Source organism: Lepidothrix coronata, unplaced genomic scaffold (assembly GCF_001604755.1).
Source record: "Lepidothrix coronata isolate B3197 unplaced genomic scaffold, Lepidothrix_coronata-1.0 Scaffold164, whole genome shotgun sequence".
NCBI lineage: Eukaryota > Metazoa > Chordata > Aves > Passeriformes > Pipridae > Lepidothrix > Lepidothrix coronata.
This window is the reverse complement of record NW_016690344.1, coordinates 924,188-946,930: the sequence shown is the minus strand read 5'-3', so window position 1 is coordinate 946,930 and position 22,743 is coordinate 924,188. Positions and strand designations below refer to the sequence as shown.

At 35.1% G+C, this 22,743-nt stretch overlaps 1 protein-coding gene across 5 annotated transcripts in view; it reads left to right on the top strand.

Annotated features, from left to right (window-relative positions):
* Positions 1 to 22,743, top strand: part of SLC25A21 (solute carrier family 25 member 21) — a 253,590-nt gene that overhangs the window by 129,951 nt on the left and 100,896 nt on the right. For all 5 annotated transcript variants that reach the window (XM_017829445.1, XM_017829447.1, XM_017829446.1 and 2 more), the window contains exon 2: positions 10,644 to 10,692. In XM_017829445.1, coding sequence (XP_017684934.1) covers positions 10,664 to 10,692 — 29 coding nt within the window. In that variant the 5' untranslated portion in view covers positions 10,644 to 10,663. The remainder of the gene's footprint in view (positions 1 to 10,643; positions 10,693 to 22,743) is intronic.

Below are 22,743 nucleotides of genomic sequence, written 5' to 3'. Positions count from 1 at the left end.
TCCCTGGAGTGTCCCAGGCAAAGATGATGTGTTTTCAGTGTAACATGGAGTAATGCATAGAAAATTACCATTATCACTGTTACACATTCAGCATTCCTGTGCATATTTCTATTTGCTTTCTTCTCCTGAGCTGAAACTGGTGCTGCCATTTCATTATTCATACATCTACATACTTCAATATGCATTTATATTGATGGTACAAAAGATAGAAAAAATTCATATCTCATTAATAACTATTCAATTATTCTTAACTTTGGGAACTATGTGACAGAAGTAATCATGTTTAATATGTTTTTAAGTCCCCTTAATTTTATTTTATTTTCACATGTTTCTCTTTTAGTTATATATAGAAGTATATTTGACTCCTGTTTTAAATCAAATCTCTTAAATGAAAGACAAAAAAATGCATGGCTTTGTAATATATTATGAGTAAGTCTAGCTGTCAGCTATACAGTGGGCCAAGTACTATGTACAATTCTAGAAGAGAACTTTGTGAAAGTTGAGGTGTAACAGTAATCCCTCAAGGTTCATAGTCTGGAATAAAGTTACTTCTGCATACTGCTCTTAATAGAGACTTTTCTTGAAGAATAAGGTTTGGCTTCTAGCCACACCTGCTTGCTAGCTACTGTACATTTATTAAGGCAGGCTATTTGGTTTTTTATGTACCTCACCACAACTGCCTTTGAAGGTGTGCTAACGTGTTTGGAGATGTGATTAATTATAATTTTCTTAGGGAAGACTAAAAAGTTGGAATTTTGGAAAAAAAAATACGAAGGATATAAATTTCTTTTACATATAGAGAAAAATATCAAGGGACAGCTTAGGCTACAGAATCAGCTTTTGAAACCTTTCTACTCTGTGTATATCTTTTGTGTATTCTTTTGTTGTTGGCTAATCTTTTGTGAAGGGTCCTAACCCAAAATCCAGGTAATTTAAAGAGGTGCTCTCTGTCCATCTCCAGTGGGTTAACTAACCAGTGGGTTAATATAATGCCCTGTGTGATGAAGTACCAATACCTTGAGTCATTTAGCATACACCCTAGCTGCTGTGTCAAACAGGCTTTTTTATTCCATAAAGACCTTAGTTTGATGATACAGGCATTTAGTCCATCTTGACTACAGGCCTATAATGTACAAGAACTGCTTATTGATGCTGGAGCAATGACAGAACTTTCCCCTTAGTCAAAATCCTACTGGATATTGATGTGCATTCTGTGATAAGTAGACAGATCTCTTAACTGATGGCATCTCTGTGAAAAAGGGTAGGGGGAGGGCAGGTACATGACTTTCTTTACAATGAGTGTCACAGCTCCTGGAAGAGCAGCATATTGTCCTAGCCAAAGATGTACTTGCTTGCCTTTCAGTTTTCTTTAAGATTCCTTATTGTGTGATATTTACTCATTGCAATGTTGAGTTGTACACAGAGAACCATATATAACTAAATGTAATCTCAGGAACCATTCCATTTTGACACTCCAAACACTGAACAATTCGTAGCTTTTGCAGACAAATCCAAAATAGTGAGACCAAACATTTTTTCAAAGTTCTGTATCTCATATTTTTAATTTGCATTTTGTTGAAACTTTTGTAAGGGTACAGCCCTTAAGGACAGGTCAGAAGGCTTACAGACTGTTGAGTGTGTGACAAAGAGGCCATAAAGAATCTGGTCAGATGTAGCTAATTAAAGGTAAATGAAGGACAGCTGCTTTTTATGTTGCCAGCACATCTTTGATCTGCTCTATCCCTCAGACCTCTGTGGACAAGGTAGTTAAATACAAACTAGGAGGCCTATTTTAAAGACATTAAAGCCCTCCAGGGCAATCGAGTGACAGTCCAAGCAGCCATAAGCTGTTTGCTTTATTCATTAGAGAACTTTAAATGTGTCAAGAAATAGAATAATGTCCCTGCTCTTAGATCAGCATTAGCAATGAAGATTACAACAGCTCTGGGACATATGAATAAGCAAACTTCTTATGAAAACAAGTTTACTGAGAAGCATTTTACTATGACAGCAACGAAAATATCAGTTACACGTTTTTGTTGCAAGAATATTGATTCAATATGCATTGAAATATCTGAAGCTGTAGTGACACAAACATCATGTAACCCAGTGCTGACCTCAGTGGTCCCTTCAATCATAGTTTAAAAAACCTCCATTTCAGACACACATCAAGGAAAAAATATGTCATATGTGAGTGACATAATAGCCTGTAATCCTTGCTGAAAAATTTATGGAGAATTTGCACAATATATAGCCTTTCACTTGTGTCTAGAGACTCTGATACTGAAGTTTGTAAATTGCAAGTGTTTATTTTATAATTCAAAGTTTTAATGCCAATACAACATCAGAAAGACTAATTAAAGAAAAAAAAATCAGTTAACTATATAAACAACTCTTTATTGCTAGTCATTTTGGAAAAAGTGACTTTGCCCAGAAATATTTGTTATATCCTAATGTTTTTATTGCTATTTTTTTAAATAAGAATTGAAGTGGAAATTAAAGTGAAGCAAATTCCTGTAACATTCTAAATGGTAAATTCTGGAGATGCATGACATATTTCCTCAATAACATTTAAGAACTTGGAGAAAATACTTGCTTTTTTTTTTAATGTTGTGTGCTGTGTTTTGCTCCATTACCTTTTTTGTCAGTACCTAAATGTTACATGGTTTGGCTGCATACTCAAACTCTTCATGTTATTCAGCCTCACTGGAACAGCTTTGGTATTTTAAGATGCTGTGTAAAGGTGTGGTACACAGGTAAAGGTATGAAAAGTCTGGAATTTTAAAACTGTCTTTTTGACTATGCCATGAGTGCAAATTTCATATGTATTACCATACACAGAACCTTTCTACATAGCATTTTACCTCAAAAAGGCTTTATGTGAGTAATGCAGTTGGAATTACATGCCTGTGAAAGCAGTGTATGCTACTGGAGTCTGGAAGAACCTTTATTGCAAAAAGATCTAGCTCTAGAAGATCCTTTGTGACTAGGCACTGATTTTTGCTGGGTGACTTGACATTTCCTTCTAGTCTTATTATAGATGTATTTAACTAAATGTAATTTAAAACTAACTTAATCCTCCAAATTGTCATAGATTTGTCTAATGGCATATATATAAGTATTTCTGCAGTCAAGCAGGTTAATCAAGTTGGTAAGTCTGTGAAAAAAACCAATTTTTTTCATTTTAAAGTAAGAGGCAAATAAAAAATCAAATCAAGCTGGAAGATGGGCTTTGGTTTTACTCAGTAAACAATACTTGGAGAACATAAATGAACATTGAGTAGTGTAAGTGAAGCATGTTAAAAGATTTGTAAAGCTGTATTCTAGGCAACAGTAAGTATAAAGATGTGGTTATTGCTGGTAGCATGAACATAATGTCCTGATTTGAATGATTGTGCCTTAAACATTGTGGAAAACAAACAATGAATAAATTTGTGATAAATTTAGAATAGTTTGCATATATACTTAAAACATTAAAGCTAGATATTTTTACCCAGGGGAAAGAAATACATTGACAAATTTTTACAGAATTCTGCTAAGTGTAAGTTAGATACACATTGTTGATCGAAGAGCCATGGTTTTGATGGGTATATTTACACTTGGTCTGCTTACATGGAATCAACATGTATCAGCTTGGCTGTGTGTTAGACTGAAAAAAAAGTCCATACTATGGTAGAACTACTATGAAAGGGAAATACAATAGGACCATTTCTCTTCAATTTAAAGATCCAATAAAAATAAGTTTTAAAAAGGAACTAAAATATAAGAATAATCACAGTTTTTTTAACCTCTGGTTTTTTATTTTTCCAACAAAGTACCTGAGGCATCAAGACAGCTTCACAATATGTTCCTTATTGACAAATGCTGAATGGCAAATATTGCTTTATTATTACTGTAGTAACCTCTCAGTACTTGTATATGCATGTATTATTGCAAGGTGAAATTTACCCTTCCAAAGCCTGTAAAGATTTATGCATGTGTGCCCAGGTATAAATCACAACTTAAATCTTGTATCACAGCATGACTATCTTGTCATATCATCCTGTATTCATAACATGACTATTTAAAAAGCTCCATACAATTTTCTGTCTTTATTCTCTCAACTGTTGTCACCCTATTTTCAAGCTCAGCAAAAATAATGACTACAATTACACTTCTCTTATATTGGCAGTAGAACTGAACCGTTTCTCGTCTGGCAATAATAGTGCTTTCTTTAGCTGGGCAGGGAACAGTGAAATCCAGCAGATTCTAGGTAAGCATTGTGAGCACCAAAGATGAGAGTTTTGATCTGTCTGATGTGAGCCTTGAACAGGAGCACATTTCCAGCTGGGTCTGTGGATTAGGACTTGGAAACCAAAGGGGGTTTACAGCTGAGCAACAGCGATCTAGACAACATTCTGCCTGAAACACTCATTTCCAGCTCCTGTCTTTTACACATCTAGGATGTGATTCTCTTGCACTTGAGTAACCTTTACTTGAAACCTTGAGGATTAAAATGCTCATTTCCTATGCCATGTAACCTAGGAGCCATTATTATTTCAACACAGACTGAATTGCTTTCATAGAGATTACTCCAAGAACACTGACCACTTTCAACACAAATGCTGTAGACCAAATGTTGGAAATTTCCTTCAGCTACTGATGTCTTGGGTGGGGGTTTTTTTAAAAGCCAGGTAATCACAGTTCCCAACCCTGCTTTTCCTCCACTTCCAGATAGCAATGTTACACTGGCAGGTTGCATCTGTTACGTAACAAGATATTGATCATGACAAAGCTCCTCCTGTAGACAAAAGACTTCTTCTAAAATGCAAGAGTAAACCGACAGCTTCTCCTGGGATCCTCCTGTGATCAGCTAACACATTTTTAAACACAGACATCCTTGTCCACACCAAGGGAAAAATCATATTCAACAACTTGTTTAATTAACATGTTTTCTAGTATATTTTCTCTGTGTAGACAAGGTCTCTAAGGGAGAATGACTCATGAATGCAGCATTTCTATTATGGAGTACTTCTTGTAGTAACTTTCCATTTCTCCACATTTTCTAAGGAAAGCATTGATTTGGCTCATTACCTAAAATGTTAATTAGTGTTTGTGAGCAGCTCCAGGGTACCATTAGTTAATCCCATATCACATCACTAAATAGAATCCTGGGCAACAGTTAAAATAAGTGTCACTTTCTTAAGTGAAGGCTAACAGGTTGATCTTTTCCAGCACAGTCTATACATACTGCTGTATAGTTTTCCTTGGAGCCTCGTTGGCATGTACTTCAATTGAGGAGGGCACAATACGTGACTGCCTCCCTAGGAAAGGAGTGAGCCTTGGCTACCACACATATAAGAGTGAACCTAGCATTTTGTGGAGTTTTCTGAGGGAGATGTACTCTTACAGAATGGATAAAAACTTTATGTGTCTGTGAAGATGAGTCAGACAGCCAGGTAATAGAAATGAGCCTGTGTAGAATTGACCACAGGGATGCTTTTTTCCAGGGATGCTTTTTCTCAGGAATTGATTCTTTTTCAAATAGTGCTGTTACAATCAGGAAGAGATTCCATGCTTCATCTTGTCAAATGGAGTGTTTTAGCCAACAGAAAAGCATATTTAAGAGGAATTTGTCATTGTTTTTATTAGGATACAAAAATCAACACAAGATTCTTTCTGTGAGACATATATTCTCAGAAGGAAATTCATAGTACGCATAAAATATTTATGATCATTTCTTACATTGTAACTGTATCTATGTAAAAGCCAAAATAAATATAAACTGTTCCAGCTATACAATATGCAGTGCCTGATGTGTTTATTACCACATTTTCTATGGCCAGTCTCCTGTCTGTTGTGTTTCTCCAGTGACTGTGTTATTCCAGGGAAATGAGTAACACAAGGGGAGGAGGGTGCATAATGACTTGTACGCTGTAGGGGGTTGTCTGAACTAACACATGGATCATGCTCTACATCTCTTGAATCTGTGTTCATGGTGTATTATGCAGAAAACATGTAGAGGGTGAGCTACTCAGGTTTCTTTGCAAGACAAATCAGTATGTATCACAGGCACTTCACACTTTTCAGTTCGTAGCTTTGAGGATCGATGAAATGCTGAAGAAAAGACTTTGTCTCCTAAAGAAGACCACAGGCATAATGGTTCTATTTTTATCTGTGCTATTTTGGAAGAACTGTTTTCATTCTTTTTCTCCCTATTCAGTGAAGAGATGAAGTATGGAAACACTGGTGGAAATGAGGAGAGCTATAATCCTGTGCTACAAAGTCTCGACTTTCATGTTTTGCTAGATAAATAATTACAGCACATTCTAAACAGTCATTCTCAAGCCATATATGATTATTGATATAGGATTTGTATGTTTGATGGAATAGAGAAACAAAGAAAAAAGTAACTCAAAATGCCCACAAGTCACCAAAATGTTTGTGTTGAAGAGGTGTGTGAAGAGATGTAAGAGATAGCCAGTTTGAAATTTTATGTGTGAATCTTGTAGCAGGAAACGTAATGTAATCCATAATGGGAAACAGTTTAAAAGCAGAGGATATTATTTGGGAAAGGGAGAATGCTTTACTGAGGAAGGTCGGTTTGGAGGTCAATATTTTCTGTCATTTTATTCCCTCCATAGACTCAGTTACTGAGCAGAATGTTTTACATAATAGAATTCTGGACTCCCTTCTTGGTTGTTGATATTTCACTTGTGTACACTTAAAGTATGTTAATTATGACAGCTGGTTATTTCTTCAACACAGAGATTTTGATTATGTCTTGCTTTATGGTTAGTATCCAGTTTTCACAGGGAATGTTTTCCCACCCAGAAGACAACAAATGTTGGACTGACCCAGTAATTGTTCTTTCCTATATTTCCTTTGGGCTCTTGTTCAGCTAGTTGGATCTGAGTTGTTTTAAACATAATTAGGCCATCATAAATCACTCTGGGTTAGTTCGCATGTGACATCACCAAGGAGACCCAATGGGATGATTAGAGTATTTTTTTGGACAATGTATCTGTAGCTGTGTTAGCTACTTTGTCATGAAAATGAGGTTTATAAACAGTAGTCTTTCCAGAGTAACGAGTTAAAATATATTGCACCCTGATAGAGCTGTTTAGTAAATTAGATTTTCATAGTGCTAATTGAATTTGTCACAAAGCTGATGAACATTAGCTGAAGAAAGAGCAATATATTTTATTTTATTGAGCACATCTCAGAGTGCTTGTAATTTAGTATGGCCACCACACTTTCTGGGCAGGCTATCAAGCAGGATGTTGTAATGATTTGCATGACTACTATACTAGATGGAAAAATGTAGCTTGTGTTTGTAGCTGTTCCATTAGTGTCTTGAACAGTATGCACTCCTTTGGTGCTCTTCAGAGAGCTGTGTCATAATCCCAGCATCTTTTGAAGAATTCTATCTGGTGAAATCAAGTAACTATACATCATTTAAAACCTAGTGTGTAATTGTATGATGAGACAAAGGAAAGACTGAGAAAGCCCGATAACCAATAGAATCCCGAAGTTATCAAAACAGAGTTCTTGCCAAGGACCTTGGAATTCATCTGATTCAGTTACTGGAAAAATTCCCAAATTAAAAATTATCCTATGAGGACCAAGAAAATGGATCCAAAATCTGGCACTGTACGGTTTTCTCCCAAAATGGTCATTAATGCTGCAAAAACAGAATAGGGTGAACAACCCTTGGCCCCATGGTTGGCCCCCTGCTGTAGGCTCTATCTGCCAAAACAAGATGGAATAGAAGATCAAAAACGGAAAGGGAGCGGGGAGGTGGGATAAGGTTGGAAAAGGAGAGTTTGGAAAAGGAGGGTGGTTGGAAAGGGAAAAACTCGTAGACTATGCCCCCTGCCAGCACTGAAACACTCGACTGCAGCTCCACTCGCAAAGCACCTGTTGGCAGCTGTTGGAGTAGTTTACAGGTTTTGGGACAGATTATAGTCTGTGTTCCCTTATGTGACATGTGATATGACCTTATTTTAGTAAAAGAGAATAATTCTTGGACAATATATCTGCACAGAAATAATGATGACATTTTTTGCTTTCATTAGAGAAATTGCATTCTTTTTAATGGATCTTATTACTACTAATATTAATATCCTTTGGCTGATATCACCTATGTTGTCTTCCTTTTATCCAGAATTGAAAAACAAAGCCATCTTGCATGGAGTGACAATACAGCAAAACAATGATCATAAATATTAACCTGATATTGTCCTTCAAAGTCAGTGGCAGAAGTTAGGGATCAGGGGCTATCTCGCCAATTTTATGTTTTGCAATCTTTATGGATTGGAGTGGAACGATAGGAAAGAACAAAAATGGTTTATGTTAAAATAGAGCTCTCAGCAAGTATTTTGTGTTAGGAACTCAGTTTAGACATTTTAACATCTTTACAAACTTTAATGTAAATGCCTGTTAAATACATTTAATTGTGACTTCTAGCATTACAGTTTATGCCCTCCCTTTGTTACTAACTCCAGAAGTTATTTGTCTTCATGTACAAAAATTTTTGCAGTTCTTTGCTGTTATATAAATAGCTTATTATTCCTTATGATAAATATATAAGTTATCAATAATATGTGTATTTACTATGTGAAGTATATCAAGCAGAAAATAAATGGTCATTTTTAAATATAGGTATTTATTATAGGCTGAGCTAAAAACTCTGTTACGTTTATGACTATAATGAGAATCCTCCCCTGCTAATGCTTTGGTTCAGAGTAAAAAGCTTATTTAGTAAGTATATGTGTTACTCAGAAGGTTTGGGTAAAGTCGAAATAGAAAGTAGATAATGTTTTGAAATTTAATCCTCTCTGATATATATAAAAATTAAAAAGAACCTCACAGTTTTCCTATTCTACCTGAAACACTAAACTTATTAGTTCTAAAATAATTGAAATTTGAAACTTCAAGCCTCCCTGAGATTTATATTCAGTAATGAAAAGAACTCAAGTTTCTGATGCTGCAGCGTACACTACTCAGGCAGGGCCTGGTTCCTGCGTGAAGGTCACCAAGAGCTTTTCTCCATCAAGTCTGCCAGAGAGTAGGGCCAAAATGAAAATTCCATTAGTTCAATAGTTTTTGTGTGGAAGATTTCAAAATGAGATTTTTCATTTTGTATTAGAGTAATTTCTTCACCTTGCTTAGAAAGAGGCTGAGTAGCCTAGCATGTAAAAATTGTCTTAGGTACTAGAGACTGTTAGCTTTAGTAACACCTGAGATCAGACATGTTCTGTGCCATTAAAGTAAAAGGGCAGGATCTGGAACTTGAGACAATGACATCTGAAATAGGAAAGCATCTAGTGGAACATAAGCATGTGCTTAATTTCAGTAGGGCTGTACGGTATACATAAAGATAGGAATTTGCAGATATTTTGAGTGAGAATGCTTTCCTGAATCAAGATTTTTAGAAACTTAGCTGTGAATCACCAAAAGACACATTCTTTATTACAAAAAACTTTGTAACTATTTTTACTATAAAAATAAATAAATTAAATAAATGCACTCAGACTTTGCAATAAGTATAGTCTTCACAAACTGGTTGTGTGTGTAACAGCATTAAATTCATTATGCTGGATAAAGAGATGGAGGGTGGATGTTTAGGACAATAAGACAGGGGAACAGAAATTTCAAAAACATTGTAATTATTATCTTGGACATAGGTGTACGTATTTTCTTGACATTTCAAAATCCTGTAAGACTTGTTTAGTGGTTTTATTATCTCTGCAGATTGAGGGATTTCAAAAATACACTTTTACTCTGATTCTGATAAATACATCTTTCTATTGTATGTTTTCTCTTTGGAATGATATATGAATCGGATAATAGAAGGCAAGTCTACAAAATTTAAGCAGAAAATTCTCCCTGGGTTACATATGGATTTTTCATGAGGTGTCAGGTGGGTGGAAAGAATAACAGAGCCAACTTTGAAGCTGGTAGTGACAGGTGCATTTCGGGTCTTCCAGGTCTCTCTTACCTTGGCATTGCCCCCTTGCAATTCAGACCTTCTATTCAGGCATGTGGAAGGTTCCCAGCATGTGTATGTAAGTGCTTATGATGAGCAGTGGAGCAGGAAGAGGAAAAGCCAGGACTGGGCATCAGCATCAGCACAGAGCAGGATAGGATGAAGAACAAGTGAGGCTGTAGCTCAGACACCCAGCTCAGGAATCAGGCCTCATCTTAACATCAAGTTCATCTGAGCCCCCAGCGCTGTCCTGCAGTATCCTTAGGAATTGGTCTTATATGACAAAGAAACCAGTGCCAACCTGATCTCCCTTCCTTTGCTACGCTCAGCAAGATTTCTTGTCCTTATTTATGATGCCAGTCAAATGTTCCCACTGTTCTCAAGTCAGAAAACTGAGCAAAAACTATGATTAAATTGATCGCATAGCATAAGTCCTCACTTTCTCCACAATAATGAACAACTAGCACCATTTACTGTCAAGAATCCTTACGGTTCACACATGCTACAGAGGAGTATGTTTAATACAGGAGGTATTTTAGTATACTGTATCATCAATTATATGCTTAGGTTTTTACTTCATTTTTCAAATTTCAGAAACTGTTGGAGTCAATGAAAATTAAACTACCAACTATATAAAGATGTTTATTGGGCCTTTTTTATTATTCTTTTATAGGTCTTGTAGAAATTTGCCTGATGCATCCCCTTGATGTAGTGAAAACAAGGTAAGATTGTGCTTGAACAGGTTTTGTTGACACTGGAAGATATTCAAATTGCAAGCTGTCAAAAGATAAAATCCTTTAACTTCTCCAAATAAGGAGAAGTTAATGACATTTATATAAATGTCATTATATATTATATATAAATGTCATCTTTAATGACATTTATATTTACTTACCTGTATCTGCAGCATTCAACAGATGAAATTTGAGTAGCATGACACATTTCTGATTAGAGGTCATCTAAAGGTGTTAAATCTGTTTATGACATGTATTTTCACTGTTGTAACACAATGCTACAACATGAAGTTAAATTCCCTTACTATATATATCATCTGCAGTGATGCTTTATATGTAATTGGGAGATACCATATTGTCTCCAAAATAATTGTCACAGATTTTTTTATAAAAATAATAAAAGAAGACGTTCCATATTCTCTTTATAAGCTAAATAACTTCACGGTTTTGTCTTTTTATAAATCTTTTTATCTGTCCTTATTTTCTTTTCTGAATATTTGTTCTTACATGAGTAAATGATTAAATGACCTGGAAATTTTGTTCAAATTAGGGTTTTTTGATGTTGAATTACTGAGATGGAAAAAGAACAGTTGCATTTCTATTTTCTGGAATATCCTTATATTTTTCTGTTTTTATATGAATTCATAAGTGAATGTAACCATATGTGAAAAGCTAATCAGAATGGAGAAGCATACAATAGTAAGAAAAAAGCTTTTCATGCCATGTGTGTTATGCGGGGCCAATAATTACCATAAACTGCTTCTCGAGCTTTATCTGTGTCCCAGTCATGTAGGTAGAAAAGCTTCACTAGGAGATGAATTGGCCCCAAACAAAAAATGAGGACAGCTGTGGTCTCTGAAATATGCTTGAAGCTGTCAATTATGGCTTGAGATTCTAGTTCCAGTTAGCCACTGTGTGAGTTTTTTATTGATGTATTTTTGGCTTCTGTTTGAATCACATTCTGTGGTTTGTATAAGACCTTGAGATGCCTTTTTCTGCAGGTTACATTTTGCAGCAGGAAGCCATCTCTCTGTGGTCATTGCCCAACACCAGAATGCAGATGTTAAGGCTCCATCTGCATTATCTTCTCTAAGTCCTCCTTGGGGCTTGGAGTTTACTCAGGCAATTCTTCTGTATGCCCACATAATATGGAATGTGTTACAGCATCACAGAATATCCTGAGTTGGAAGGGACCCATGTGTTGATTCGTCTAGAGACAATGCATCTGGTAGTCTCAAAGGTCCTCTCTGCCCCTCCAAGTACCACTGAGACTATGCTATTAAAACAAGACTTACATAAGAAGACGGAAACTATTGACTCAGAAGCAACAGGGTACAAGCAAAAAAAATACAAGACCAAATTTAAAAGAAAAAAATCTATCTTGGTCTGCCATCATATGGTCCTCAAAGGATATGCTTTAGTGACTTCATTTTGACAAGTTTTCCTGTAACTCACCTATAGGTCTCAAGCTTTTGGTTTTACCTCTTGCCATTTTCCTCTTTGTACTGAACTAGGAATCATATTCTTTTGTAGTATAAATACAGCTTTTGTAGTATAAATGCAGCAGCAGTGATTTGCTTCTCATGCCTCTGGTGCCTTTGAGGTTGGCATCCTACACATCCTCATGTCTCCAGTCTTGCTTGAAAAAATTTAATGTATATCCTTCATATTTTAGTATATGCCACATATCATGTCAGAAAAAGCATTAATTGAACATCTGTAGTGATAAACTGGCAATCAACACACATACTTTCAGCTTTCTGACAGAAACCACGCAGTGGACTCTCAGAACAGAAGGACAGATTTCCCCATTCTACTGCAGATTTTACTGAGTTTGTCACACTTTCCGTAGTGAAAAGGTTTCTCAGATGTGAGATCCATAAACTTAAAGCATTAAAGAGTATATGCGGATGTTTGTAAAGCTGTATTAATACTGAAAAATATAATAAAAAATAATAAAAGTTAGGAAACTTTTTAATGTGAAAACTGAGTTCATAAACAGTGGAATTTTTAGAAGAAAGAAGAAAGTAGGAAAAAAGGAAAGAATGGTAGGTGTGCAGAAGAAATCTGATTATGAATCAGATTATGAATCAGAACAGGAGGACTGAGTCAAAATATCCATTAAACAAATTTCTTCATCTGAAGAAACTTCAGTTAACTCTTCCACTGAGTTAGCTACAACTCTTTGCACAAGTGGACAGCACCCAAGTGACAGTTTTTCTGGTTTGTTGATGCAGAGATATCCAGAGATATCACACAGATTTTGTGGGAACTCTTCTGCTGATCTCAGCAGATTTTAGCAGTTCAAAATACTTACATTTTGAAAGCCAATGATGAAAACAAGAATAGAATGTCCTTTGTTCTCATCCATCATTTCATTCTATGTTCCTAACGTCATGCTTCTTCTTTTCATGTTGCAATGGTCCAAATTTATTAAAGCAGATTAATTCTTTGATGGTCTTGAAGAAGTTCAAATGAAACATTGGTTTTAATTCTGAACTTTGAATATAGAATATTTTCTAATACTTTTTCATTTACTTTATTCCTTTCTTGCACTGCCACTAAGTACTGCAGTTTACTTAGTCCAACATAGTATTGATAATCTCTGCTTTCCTAGTCTCTTCCAGCTATTACAGTTATGGTGATTGGTTTAGGGTTTTCTTCCTTTTGGTTAAGTGAAAGGATATATAAAAGCAGCATTTGTTGCTTAATTTTTCTGGTGTTTTGAGTTTTCTTCCTTTTTTCTATAAAGTGCTTGTTTGGTGAAAAGAGTCCCATGGCCTTTTCAAGTTAGTGAAATCTCATTGATTTAAATTACTCTTCTGAAGGAATTTAGGGAAAATATCAGAGGCTCACATCTAGTGGACTGGTGGCTTAGCATCTTTGCTTTGTTAATATTTTGTGTATGTGTATGCTTTTAATAAAAAATTGGAGAAAATAAAGTTCCTGTCAAAGATTATTTTGAAACCCTGAAAAATGGTTTGGCTCTTTTTTGCCATTTTGCAATATATTTTCTGTGTTTAGCAATTTTCTGTTATTCTACAGTAACAATGCTAGACTTGTTTATCTGCTCACACCAAGGAAGAAGCAATATTTAAGTACATGCTTATAACCTACAGACAATCCAAATGCTTAATGAAGTGTTTTTTCCTAAGTATACATTTGAAAATAATTTTTTTTTATCTATTAGAACACTAAAGATCACTACTTTAAAAAAATCATGTGAGTTATGTATATGAAGATAACTATGACCCATTGTTTTAGCTCTATGAATCCCACTTATTCTTTGAAATAAAGCTCTTTTCTCAATTGCAAGATATATTGGTATAGCTTCTGATGAGACACTATTAAAAAAAGATGTGCTAAATTTTTAATGTTTTCATAGAACAGTCTCTGATAGCTGTTTTATTTATCAGTTACCCTTATGATTATTTTAGCCAGCTGTAGATGAAATAAAGTACTGAATCTCTCCTCTTGTCCTCCTAAATACAGAGTCTGGTAAGTTTTTATTTGTGTGCCTATGTATAAGAAGTGATAGCAGTCGCAAGAGGTTTTCAGTACAGATAAAGTCAAGACATAAAAAGTCTACTTTTTAATTAAGGTGATCTTTCTTTGCTAGAAAGTGAGGGAGGAGATAAATTTCTTAGTCTGGATAAAGAACTGGTTTTGCTTATTTTGAACCCTTTTCACATCTTAAGTGTAATACAGGCTGTAATGTAGTTTTCATCCATCAGACTTTCAAAGGATGACAAAATGGCATTCTAGTTCATGATACATAGGACAAGATATTGCCTTATATATTACTTTAAAACTAAAAACAATGAAGTGTTTTTCCACCTAGGTTTTATCCTTTGTATTCTAGTGGCATATGTTTTGGCTTAAACAAATGTACAAAATTCAGAACTTAATAGTGTTTTATTGTTGGAAAATTAATATTTATGCAACAGCTCACAGATTGCATAAGTGCAGTTGGTGAGGGAAAGGGAGAGAATTACAGGGAGTTGTCTAAAGTCAAGGAAAAGCTGATGGTGTTTGAGGAATCAGTCAAGCAACCCTGATTGATAATTGGAGGATGTTACTGTGGTCTGTCTGACAGTTTCAGGTTATGTTCTGATGTAGTCCTCTATCCTTGAACAGCTTGAATTTTCAGGGGAAAAAGCTGTTCATTTTTTTCATATGCCTACTACTGAGTTGCTGGCATAAAAATGACATTTTCAGGAGCTCAGTAACTTTGAACTACATGCCCTAACATAAAATTTTCCTTGCTATTACATTTTAACACCTCAAGAAATGCATGCAGCCAAGCTTGATATTGGAAAGTTAGAACTATGACTAGAAATAAAATTTTGGCTAATATTTCCTCAGGTTTATGAGTTGATTACCTTTACATGCACTTTCTCTTTTACTTTGATTATCACCAGTATTTATACAGCTGAATCTTAGTGATTTCACTGTTCTTGAAAACAAATTTCAAAGTTTCCTGTGCAAGTATTCGTGCAGACTGTGAAACATATATTGAAGTAGAAATAGTCATTTTGGATTGTGTAGTTATGAAATAGAAATCATACTTTTAATTTTTTTTAGCAGTTGTCTACATGACAGAGTTTAGTAGAAAACACAAATGAAGAAATATGTGATTAACTGCTTTCAAATAATAGAGAAAAAAATAACAACATGTCATTAAAACATTTCAAATGCATAACACATCTGAAAAAAATTGTGTCTGAAATTCCTGTGAACAGGAAAAATGTTATATGGATTAGATGAATTATTTACTTCTCTCTTTCTTTTTGGCAGTAATTTGACATCACTCTGCATTTTGAGGCAAATATTTGTCTCATATCACAGTAATACCAAATCGTACTCCAGATCTGTGTTGACTTCAGTGGAGATGGATTCATGTTGAACTCAAGTTCATACAACTTTAGTATTTAGGTTTTTTTTACTTCTGAGGTATTCAAAGACCGATAAGTATTATTATATACCAAATACCATCTAAAGGACTTGGAGAAAGTCTAGTTTATTATTTTACCAAAAGAATCAGTAGAATAACTTTTGTTCTAACAATTTAAACATATATTCAACAGGCAGTGTTTTAATACTTCTCTAGTTAACTCAAATAATGATAGTTCCACATGATTTTTTTTCTCTTTATTTAAACAAACTTTCCTATTTTTTTATATAATTGTGTCTTCACAACGCAGTCTCATGTTGGGATGAGTGTGCAATTTCAAAATCAATGCTTAAAGAGACCCAGGAGGTATTGTTTCAAAAGCATTTACTTCAATTTACTAGGAAAATAAGTTAATACGTAGAGCTTTTTTTCATGATCAGCCTATCCAATGTCCCTGTTTTTTTCCTTAAAGCTGTCTCTCACCTTTGGCAGAATCTGGGGAACCTGCAGTGCATGTTGCTTTATTTTAACACCTCTTTGCATAGTTCACTCTTAGATCAGAATCTTCAAGTAAACTGACTTTCCACCTCATGTGTGATCCAGAATATCAGTATTTAAAATATGAGGTGAATAATTCACCTTAGAAACTGTGGAGACATTTTTCATGTAGTCATGATAGGGATTTTGTAATTTGTTACTCTTTCTGCAAAATTCTAAACCAACATCATGAATCTAAAGCATCAACTTCAGAAAATAATTTGGGATCTAAGATTTGGACTCTGCATTACAGACCTATTTCTGGTTAGCAACTGTTCTGCTGATTTGTGTGCATGTTTATCCATTCTGTTCCTTTGTTCCAGTTCTGTCATTTTGGTCTTATTAAAAAAGTTCAGCTTACTACATGTGTTTCCGATCTCATTCCATCTGTTGTTTTGCAAGAGCTACTTCCTTTATATCATTAATTCCTCTTTGATTTTTGGTCTTTTTTTTGTTTGAATGAGCAGTAGTGGAGCCTGTTTCTCAAAAACATTGGTTTAAGGAAGAGTTCATTGTCCTTACACAAGTCATTTACATTGTAATTTACAAGTGACCATAGCTCACTTGGTTTGCATCAAGCCATGTTAAGTTCATGTTGCTTGATTCAAACTGCTCTAGTTAGATTCATAACAGTTTTTAGCAGAAAATAGTCTTCATGTCCTGGGAAAATTATCAAGATACCAAAATATTCTGTATTGAAATAAACAGTTTAACTCTCAGAAGACTGTTAGAAAAACAAAGAGTTTTGGCTAATGAAACTTCATGTAATTAATTTTTGGATTTTGTCAGTTTTCACTTCCTTTTATTTTTTGGTCTTTTCAATGACTTGTAAGTAATTTTAAACTAGAAAAACAGAAGTTTTGTTTGAAAATGTAGAGAATGACATCCATTGTCATCTAAAAGAAGTGTACAAAATTATATTGAAACATTGTTTTTTGAAATTTTTTTTTTTTTCATTTTGAGGGGAAAAAATCAAGTAAAACTAATCCCTGACCAACTCAGTTTAATGTCCTTATTTCAACCAAATGTCAAGGCTTTTCTCTGGGATTAGTTTTACTTGATTTATCAATGGCCTTTGGCACAATTGTTCACAGGGCTTGTGTGCATATTGCAGCTTATACTCTGTTTTTGACATTTGAATTTCAGAATTGAAATACTTTGAATATTTACGTACAGATCCAAATTTTTTATAATAAGGACTTTAAGTTTATAATAATTTCTATGTGGATGTGATCCAGTGCTCTCTAATTTGCCCTTTATTTTCCCCTTCTATGTACAGTCTGTTAGGAATTAATAAGGGTACATGGGCTAATAATTCCTGCTAGATATACTATTGCAATTTAAGTCCTTCCCTGAATTAAAGTACAGTATTGATGTGCACTATTAAACAGATGCTCTTATTTGCAGAGCTGGTCAAAGTGATTTTTGTTCCTATGTGCTTTTTTTTTTGTATTCATAGGCATACCACATGTATATTTTATAAAGAGGGTCGAGATCCTTTGGGATAAAAGGAACTTTGTAAATGTGGCTTCATCATCTCTACATGTGATACTGTGTTATTTGTTTTTGATCAAACAGCAGAACTGCTTGCTGATATCCCTATTTCAAATCAATGTAGATTATTGGAAGATCTATAACATATATTTCTTTCTTGATTTTAAAATAATCCTATCCCTTCTTTGATAAAAACTGATTTTGTGCATAATCCAGTCAGACTGCTACAGTTCTCTTCTATCAAGCTTTTCCTTAATTTTGATTAAACATTCTGCCATCTACTCTTGAATTTTTTTACTGAATATCAGATACTTTTCTAAACAACTGAAATACCATAAAATCATAATTTCTATTTGGCAGCGTGGCATGATGGTACCATGCTTTGGATTACAAGTTTTCTGTGACATTCCACTGGCTTTACCAAAACTTCATGCAGCTTCTTGGGTCACTCATGAACTGTAACAACCTGGAATTTTTAACACCCACCAAATAAGCCATGTCCACCTTCAACGTGCTCAAGATAGAACAATAATCTCTATTTACGTATTAAAGAATCCTTTCCTTCTTTCTAAGATTTTTAGGTCAATAAAATAAAATAAATGAATACTCCAGATATCTAATTATCTACTCGCATACTACAGGAGTGCAATAGAAGGAAGAGAAATGGCTCTGTGTGCAGGAAGCAAGTGGTGAGACCATCATAGGAGAACTGAGGAGAGGCAGTACTAGAAAAGAGTGTGAGCTTTTTAGAAAAGGAAGCAAGTCTACCAAAGAGAGCAAAAGAGAAAGAATGCAAGAACTAGGACAGATAAGAGGGAATGTGTGATGGTTTTCTTGCATAATTTCTTCTCAGCCCAGTAGAGGCAGCAGGTGTTTTGGGTTTCTGGGAGGATGCTGGTTCAAAACTGACTTGGAGCGGCCTTAGTTATCTTCAAGACATAGTATATAATTTTGTTTGAAATTTTTCATTTGGTGCATCTTTCCGTATGTCCTTTTACATTTCTCAAGCACAGCTCTGTCTGGTAGAAGATGATTCCTTGAGCAGTTGATTTGAGGAATAAATGGAAGTCATGCTAAAAGACATACTGAATATTATCCATCCTGCTATTGACAATCCTTTTGACTATGGACATTTGCATTTTTTCTCTTAACAATTTTGTGCCTGTTATTTTGCTTTTCCTCCAGTTCGGACAATGAGCTAAAATAGTTCATTTCAGGTCCCTTTAATGTACATTTTGCTTTCATTCTAATGACATAGCACAATATTCTTTCTATGTTTGGACTTCCCATGCTTACAGAGTTGATATAAACATTACTACACGGGCAGAACTTGTAATATGACAAGTGCCTGAGGGTTTCTCTTCTATAATCTGCATATATATATTTACATGTTTAAAAAAATAAATGTATACAGACATATTTGGCTGTACTGGTACAGCATCTTCCTTGGTAGAGGAAGTGAAGTTTCTTCATGTTTGTGTTCTCTAACACTGGAAAAACCTGCAGTTGATTAGTTGTGTACACATGATGCATTTGCAAGAGAGTGGTGTGGACTGCATTTTGTGATTTCATGGGCTGCACATTTTGCACTCACAGTTTAAATCCAAGAAAGCTCTGAAATTTTTTCTTCTTGTTTTTGTCTTAATTTTATGGAAATATTTACTTTTATAATATGAGGGTACAAATAGCCCTCTGCTAGACAGAACAGGAAAATTTGACAGAAGAGCTCTAAAACTGTAATTATGGTGAAGAATCATACCATGGGTTACAGATATGACAGAATAATTCTTTTTTCATAACACTGTCTGATGGGGAAAGGCAGAAAAGGGAGAGAACCTAGGACTGAATACTTGCTAAAATATACTCATTTTACTGTTGCTTTCTCTAGTTAGAAGCTACCAGAGAAATTAGAGACAGTATAAAAACACTTGGATTCTCTTTATAGTATCTCAAGATATTTACAGATAATCAGGATCCTTTCATGAGTCAGAAGCTATGATCAAATTTTCATTATAAAAATTAAATTCAATTTGAAACATTTTGCATACGTGGGTTAGCTAACAGACCGGGAAAAATACAGCCGTATTTGTAAAGAAAATACCCTATAGTATTATTACAGTGTACTATGATTTGTATTAAGTACAACAGATGTGTTTAATTATTTTATTTGTTTAGATTCCCACAGCCTCAGGGTATGCCATTATATTGCCGTCAGAAAAAAGGGAATTACTACAACTTATGGTAATGTACCTTTTTCGAGCTATGTATATTACCCCTTATACTCTTAACAGTGAGAAAGAAATACCATTAGGACTCTTCGTACTCAATGCAATGTGGACTATCCTGTACATCATTTATGAATCTGATTTATTTATTTTGGTCATGTGACATCTATTCACCTATTCATCTGCTATTTCACGGCAATGAGGAATGGTACCAGGACTGCTAGCACTTTATCCAGGGCTGTACTAGAGGCAGTTTAGACCACTTCAGTAGAACCAGCACTTAAAATCATGGCCAGTTCACAAATGAGATGTTACAGCCTACATCCATCATGTTCTGCCCATGCTGCACTAGCACTCAGAAATTCCTATCCTGTTGCTGAGTTCAGCTGCCTCTCCCTCTCCCTCACCCTTTTCATCTCCCTCTTTCTCTCCTCTGCCAATCGCTTGGTCCCAAACTACAGCTTTTGCCCAGCCTATTTTAAAATGTGCCAGGTGACAAGCCCCCTCTAATTCCCTTGGAAGGCTCCTGCATAACCTACTGCTTTTCACAGCCAGAAGGTATTTTCTAATGTTCCAGTATTTCCATTACATAGTTTTATCCCTAACAACTACCTACACACCCTTGACTGTATATTGTTCTCCTTTGCCTTTGTTTATTCCCTGGAGATATAGTAGATTCATGGCATGCCACCGTTTTCTTTTTTGCAAGCCTAAATTAGTGTGAGATGATCAAAGAAGCTTTTTAAATCTTTTTTTCAGTATTATTCCTGTATTTAAAATATACTCAGTCAAAAGAAACCATGAGGGATAGAGTGGAATGAGAGCAAGAGCGGAAATGGGAAACTGAAGGACTAGGAGGTGAGAAAATACATGGGATTCTATTTACAAGAAAAATACATGCTGAAAATAAGTATTTAAGATGGGAATTGGGGAGTGGAACTGAACAGATGTTAGCACAGTTACTTTGTCTGGAGACAAAGAAATGGGATAGTTTAAAAATGTATACATTTTAAAGTGATATTTTAAATAAGGATTAAGCAGCTGGGAAAGGTTACTTAGGCTATGAGTTGGAGACATCTATGATGTACATAAGATTTTTTTAAAAACAACCTAACAAAGCAGCTGAGTGAGTTATTAACAGATGTTAATGATTTGTCAGCGGTATTAAGCATTAAGATCACATTCCAGGGTAGACCGTGATCATGCCTGATTTCTCCATGGACAAAAATTTTGCATTAGACCACTGTCATGACTGATTTCTAACCATGGATGGAACATGCCTAAAATAAAACAAGCAAGGAACCACTTTAGAAAGAATGAACAACTTTAAAAAGAAAGATAAAGAAGAAAAAGGAAGGAAGGAAGGAAGGAAGGAAGGAAGGAAGGAAGGAAGGAAGGAAGGAAGGAAGGAAGGAGCCTCCTATGTTTATTGTATTAGTATTTTGTCATTTGTATTAGTATTTAGTTTTTGGTCATCTACGAGTGGGAGATAGTTTAAGTATGGAAAATCACTGTTTAATATCTTCATTTACAATGAACAGAAAATAATTTTTCTACCTCTTTACATTTCTTTTTTTCTTACTTGTATTTGAGCTTGTATTACTTACTTACTTGTATTTTCAAAGCTATGGATACAAGAGAATAAAGCTGTATGTGTTGGAAGCACAATGTAACTGTAGCAATGCCAATAATTCTCTCAGAGAAGTTGGCCAATATTTCTGTATTTAAGTATGTCCCTAAAATAACTGCATTAGGCCAGTAAGTGCCAAGTAAATCTATAAATAAATAAAAAGAGAGATAGTATCTTTATGAACTATGCTTTTTGTATGTTTTTATGACCAGATGCATCAGTGTGTATTCTAGGTCTAGAGGGGGTTTTGAGAAACAAGAGTCTTCATGTTGAGTGGGATGCAAGTAAAATACCATCTCCAAAATAATCTTGGCACAATTGAGCTGTCTTTTGAATTTGTTTCTCCAGAGAGTAAAAAGAAACAACAGAAAGCTAAGGAAATATTTGCAAGTTTTTAGCTGCTGCAATGTTGTAGTAAGCTGATGACTCCCTGGTGAGAAGGCAGTGGGTTAGATTGCGCTTTTACAACCAAGTTGAGTCAAGGGCAGAGCTCAACGGCACCAGCTGAAGAGCAACACACAGAAGGGATTGTACCTCAGAGGTGCTGTAACCTTCCCAGTTTTCCTGTATCCCAGTAATGGATTGTTGATCCATAACAGTACTAACTTTTTGTAACTACAACAGTACTGTCATCCCATGTACCTTTTTATCCATTTCCCTAAATCTGGAGCAGGGGCAAAATGCATCCCCTGTGCACTGGCTGCCATATACATGTCTGCAGTAGAGTGTTGAGAAAGTACTGCAAGTGCCCACAGGTATGTAGGTAGTTCTGGGTCTGTAACGGAGAGAAGGGAGATATATTTTTGAGTGCTACCAGTGATACTGTATCCAGCATCTGCTGAGGTGTAGCAACTTAGATCAAGATGGTTTCTCCCAGGAGAAACATTGGACAGTACTTTCTATAGCACATTAGTGAGCTGAATCAATCAACCATCAGAGACAGTACAAGGGAGGAAGCAGAACAAGACAAATGGGAATTTGATTGGGAAAAGTGCCTGTATATGACAGCATGTCTGTAGATTATTCTGTTCTCTCGTGGTACTTTTTCCTCAGTGAGACAGGCACAGACCGAAAGGATCAAATTAAATAGTTCTGAAATTGTTAAACTGGAACACAAATTAGGAAAGGGAAATTAAAAAACTCAGAGAAGAAAAGGAAAATGAAAAAGGAAAAGAAAAGACAAGGAAAGAAAGGAAAAGGAAAAGGAAAAGGAAGGAAAAGGAAAAGGAAAAGGAAAAGGAAAAGGAAAAGGAAAAGGA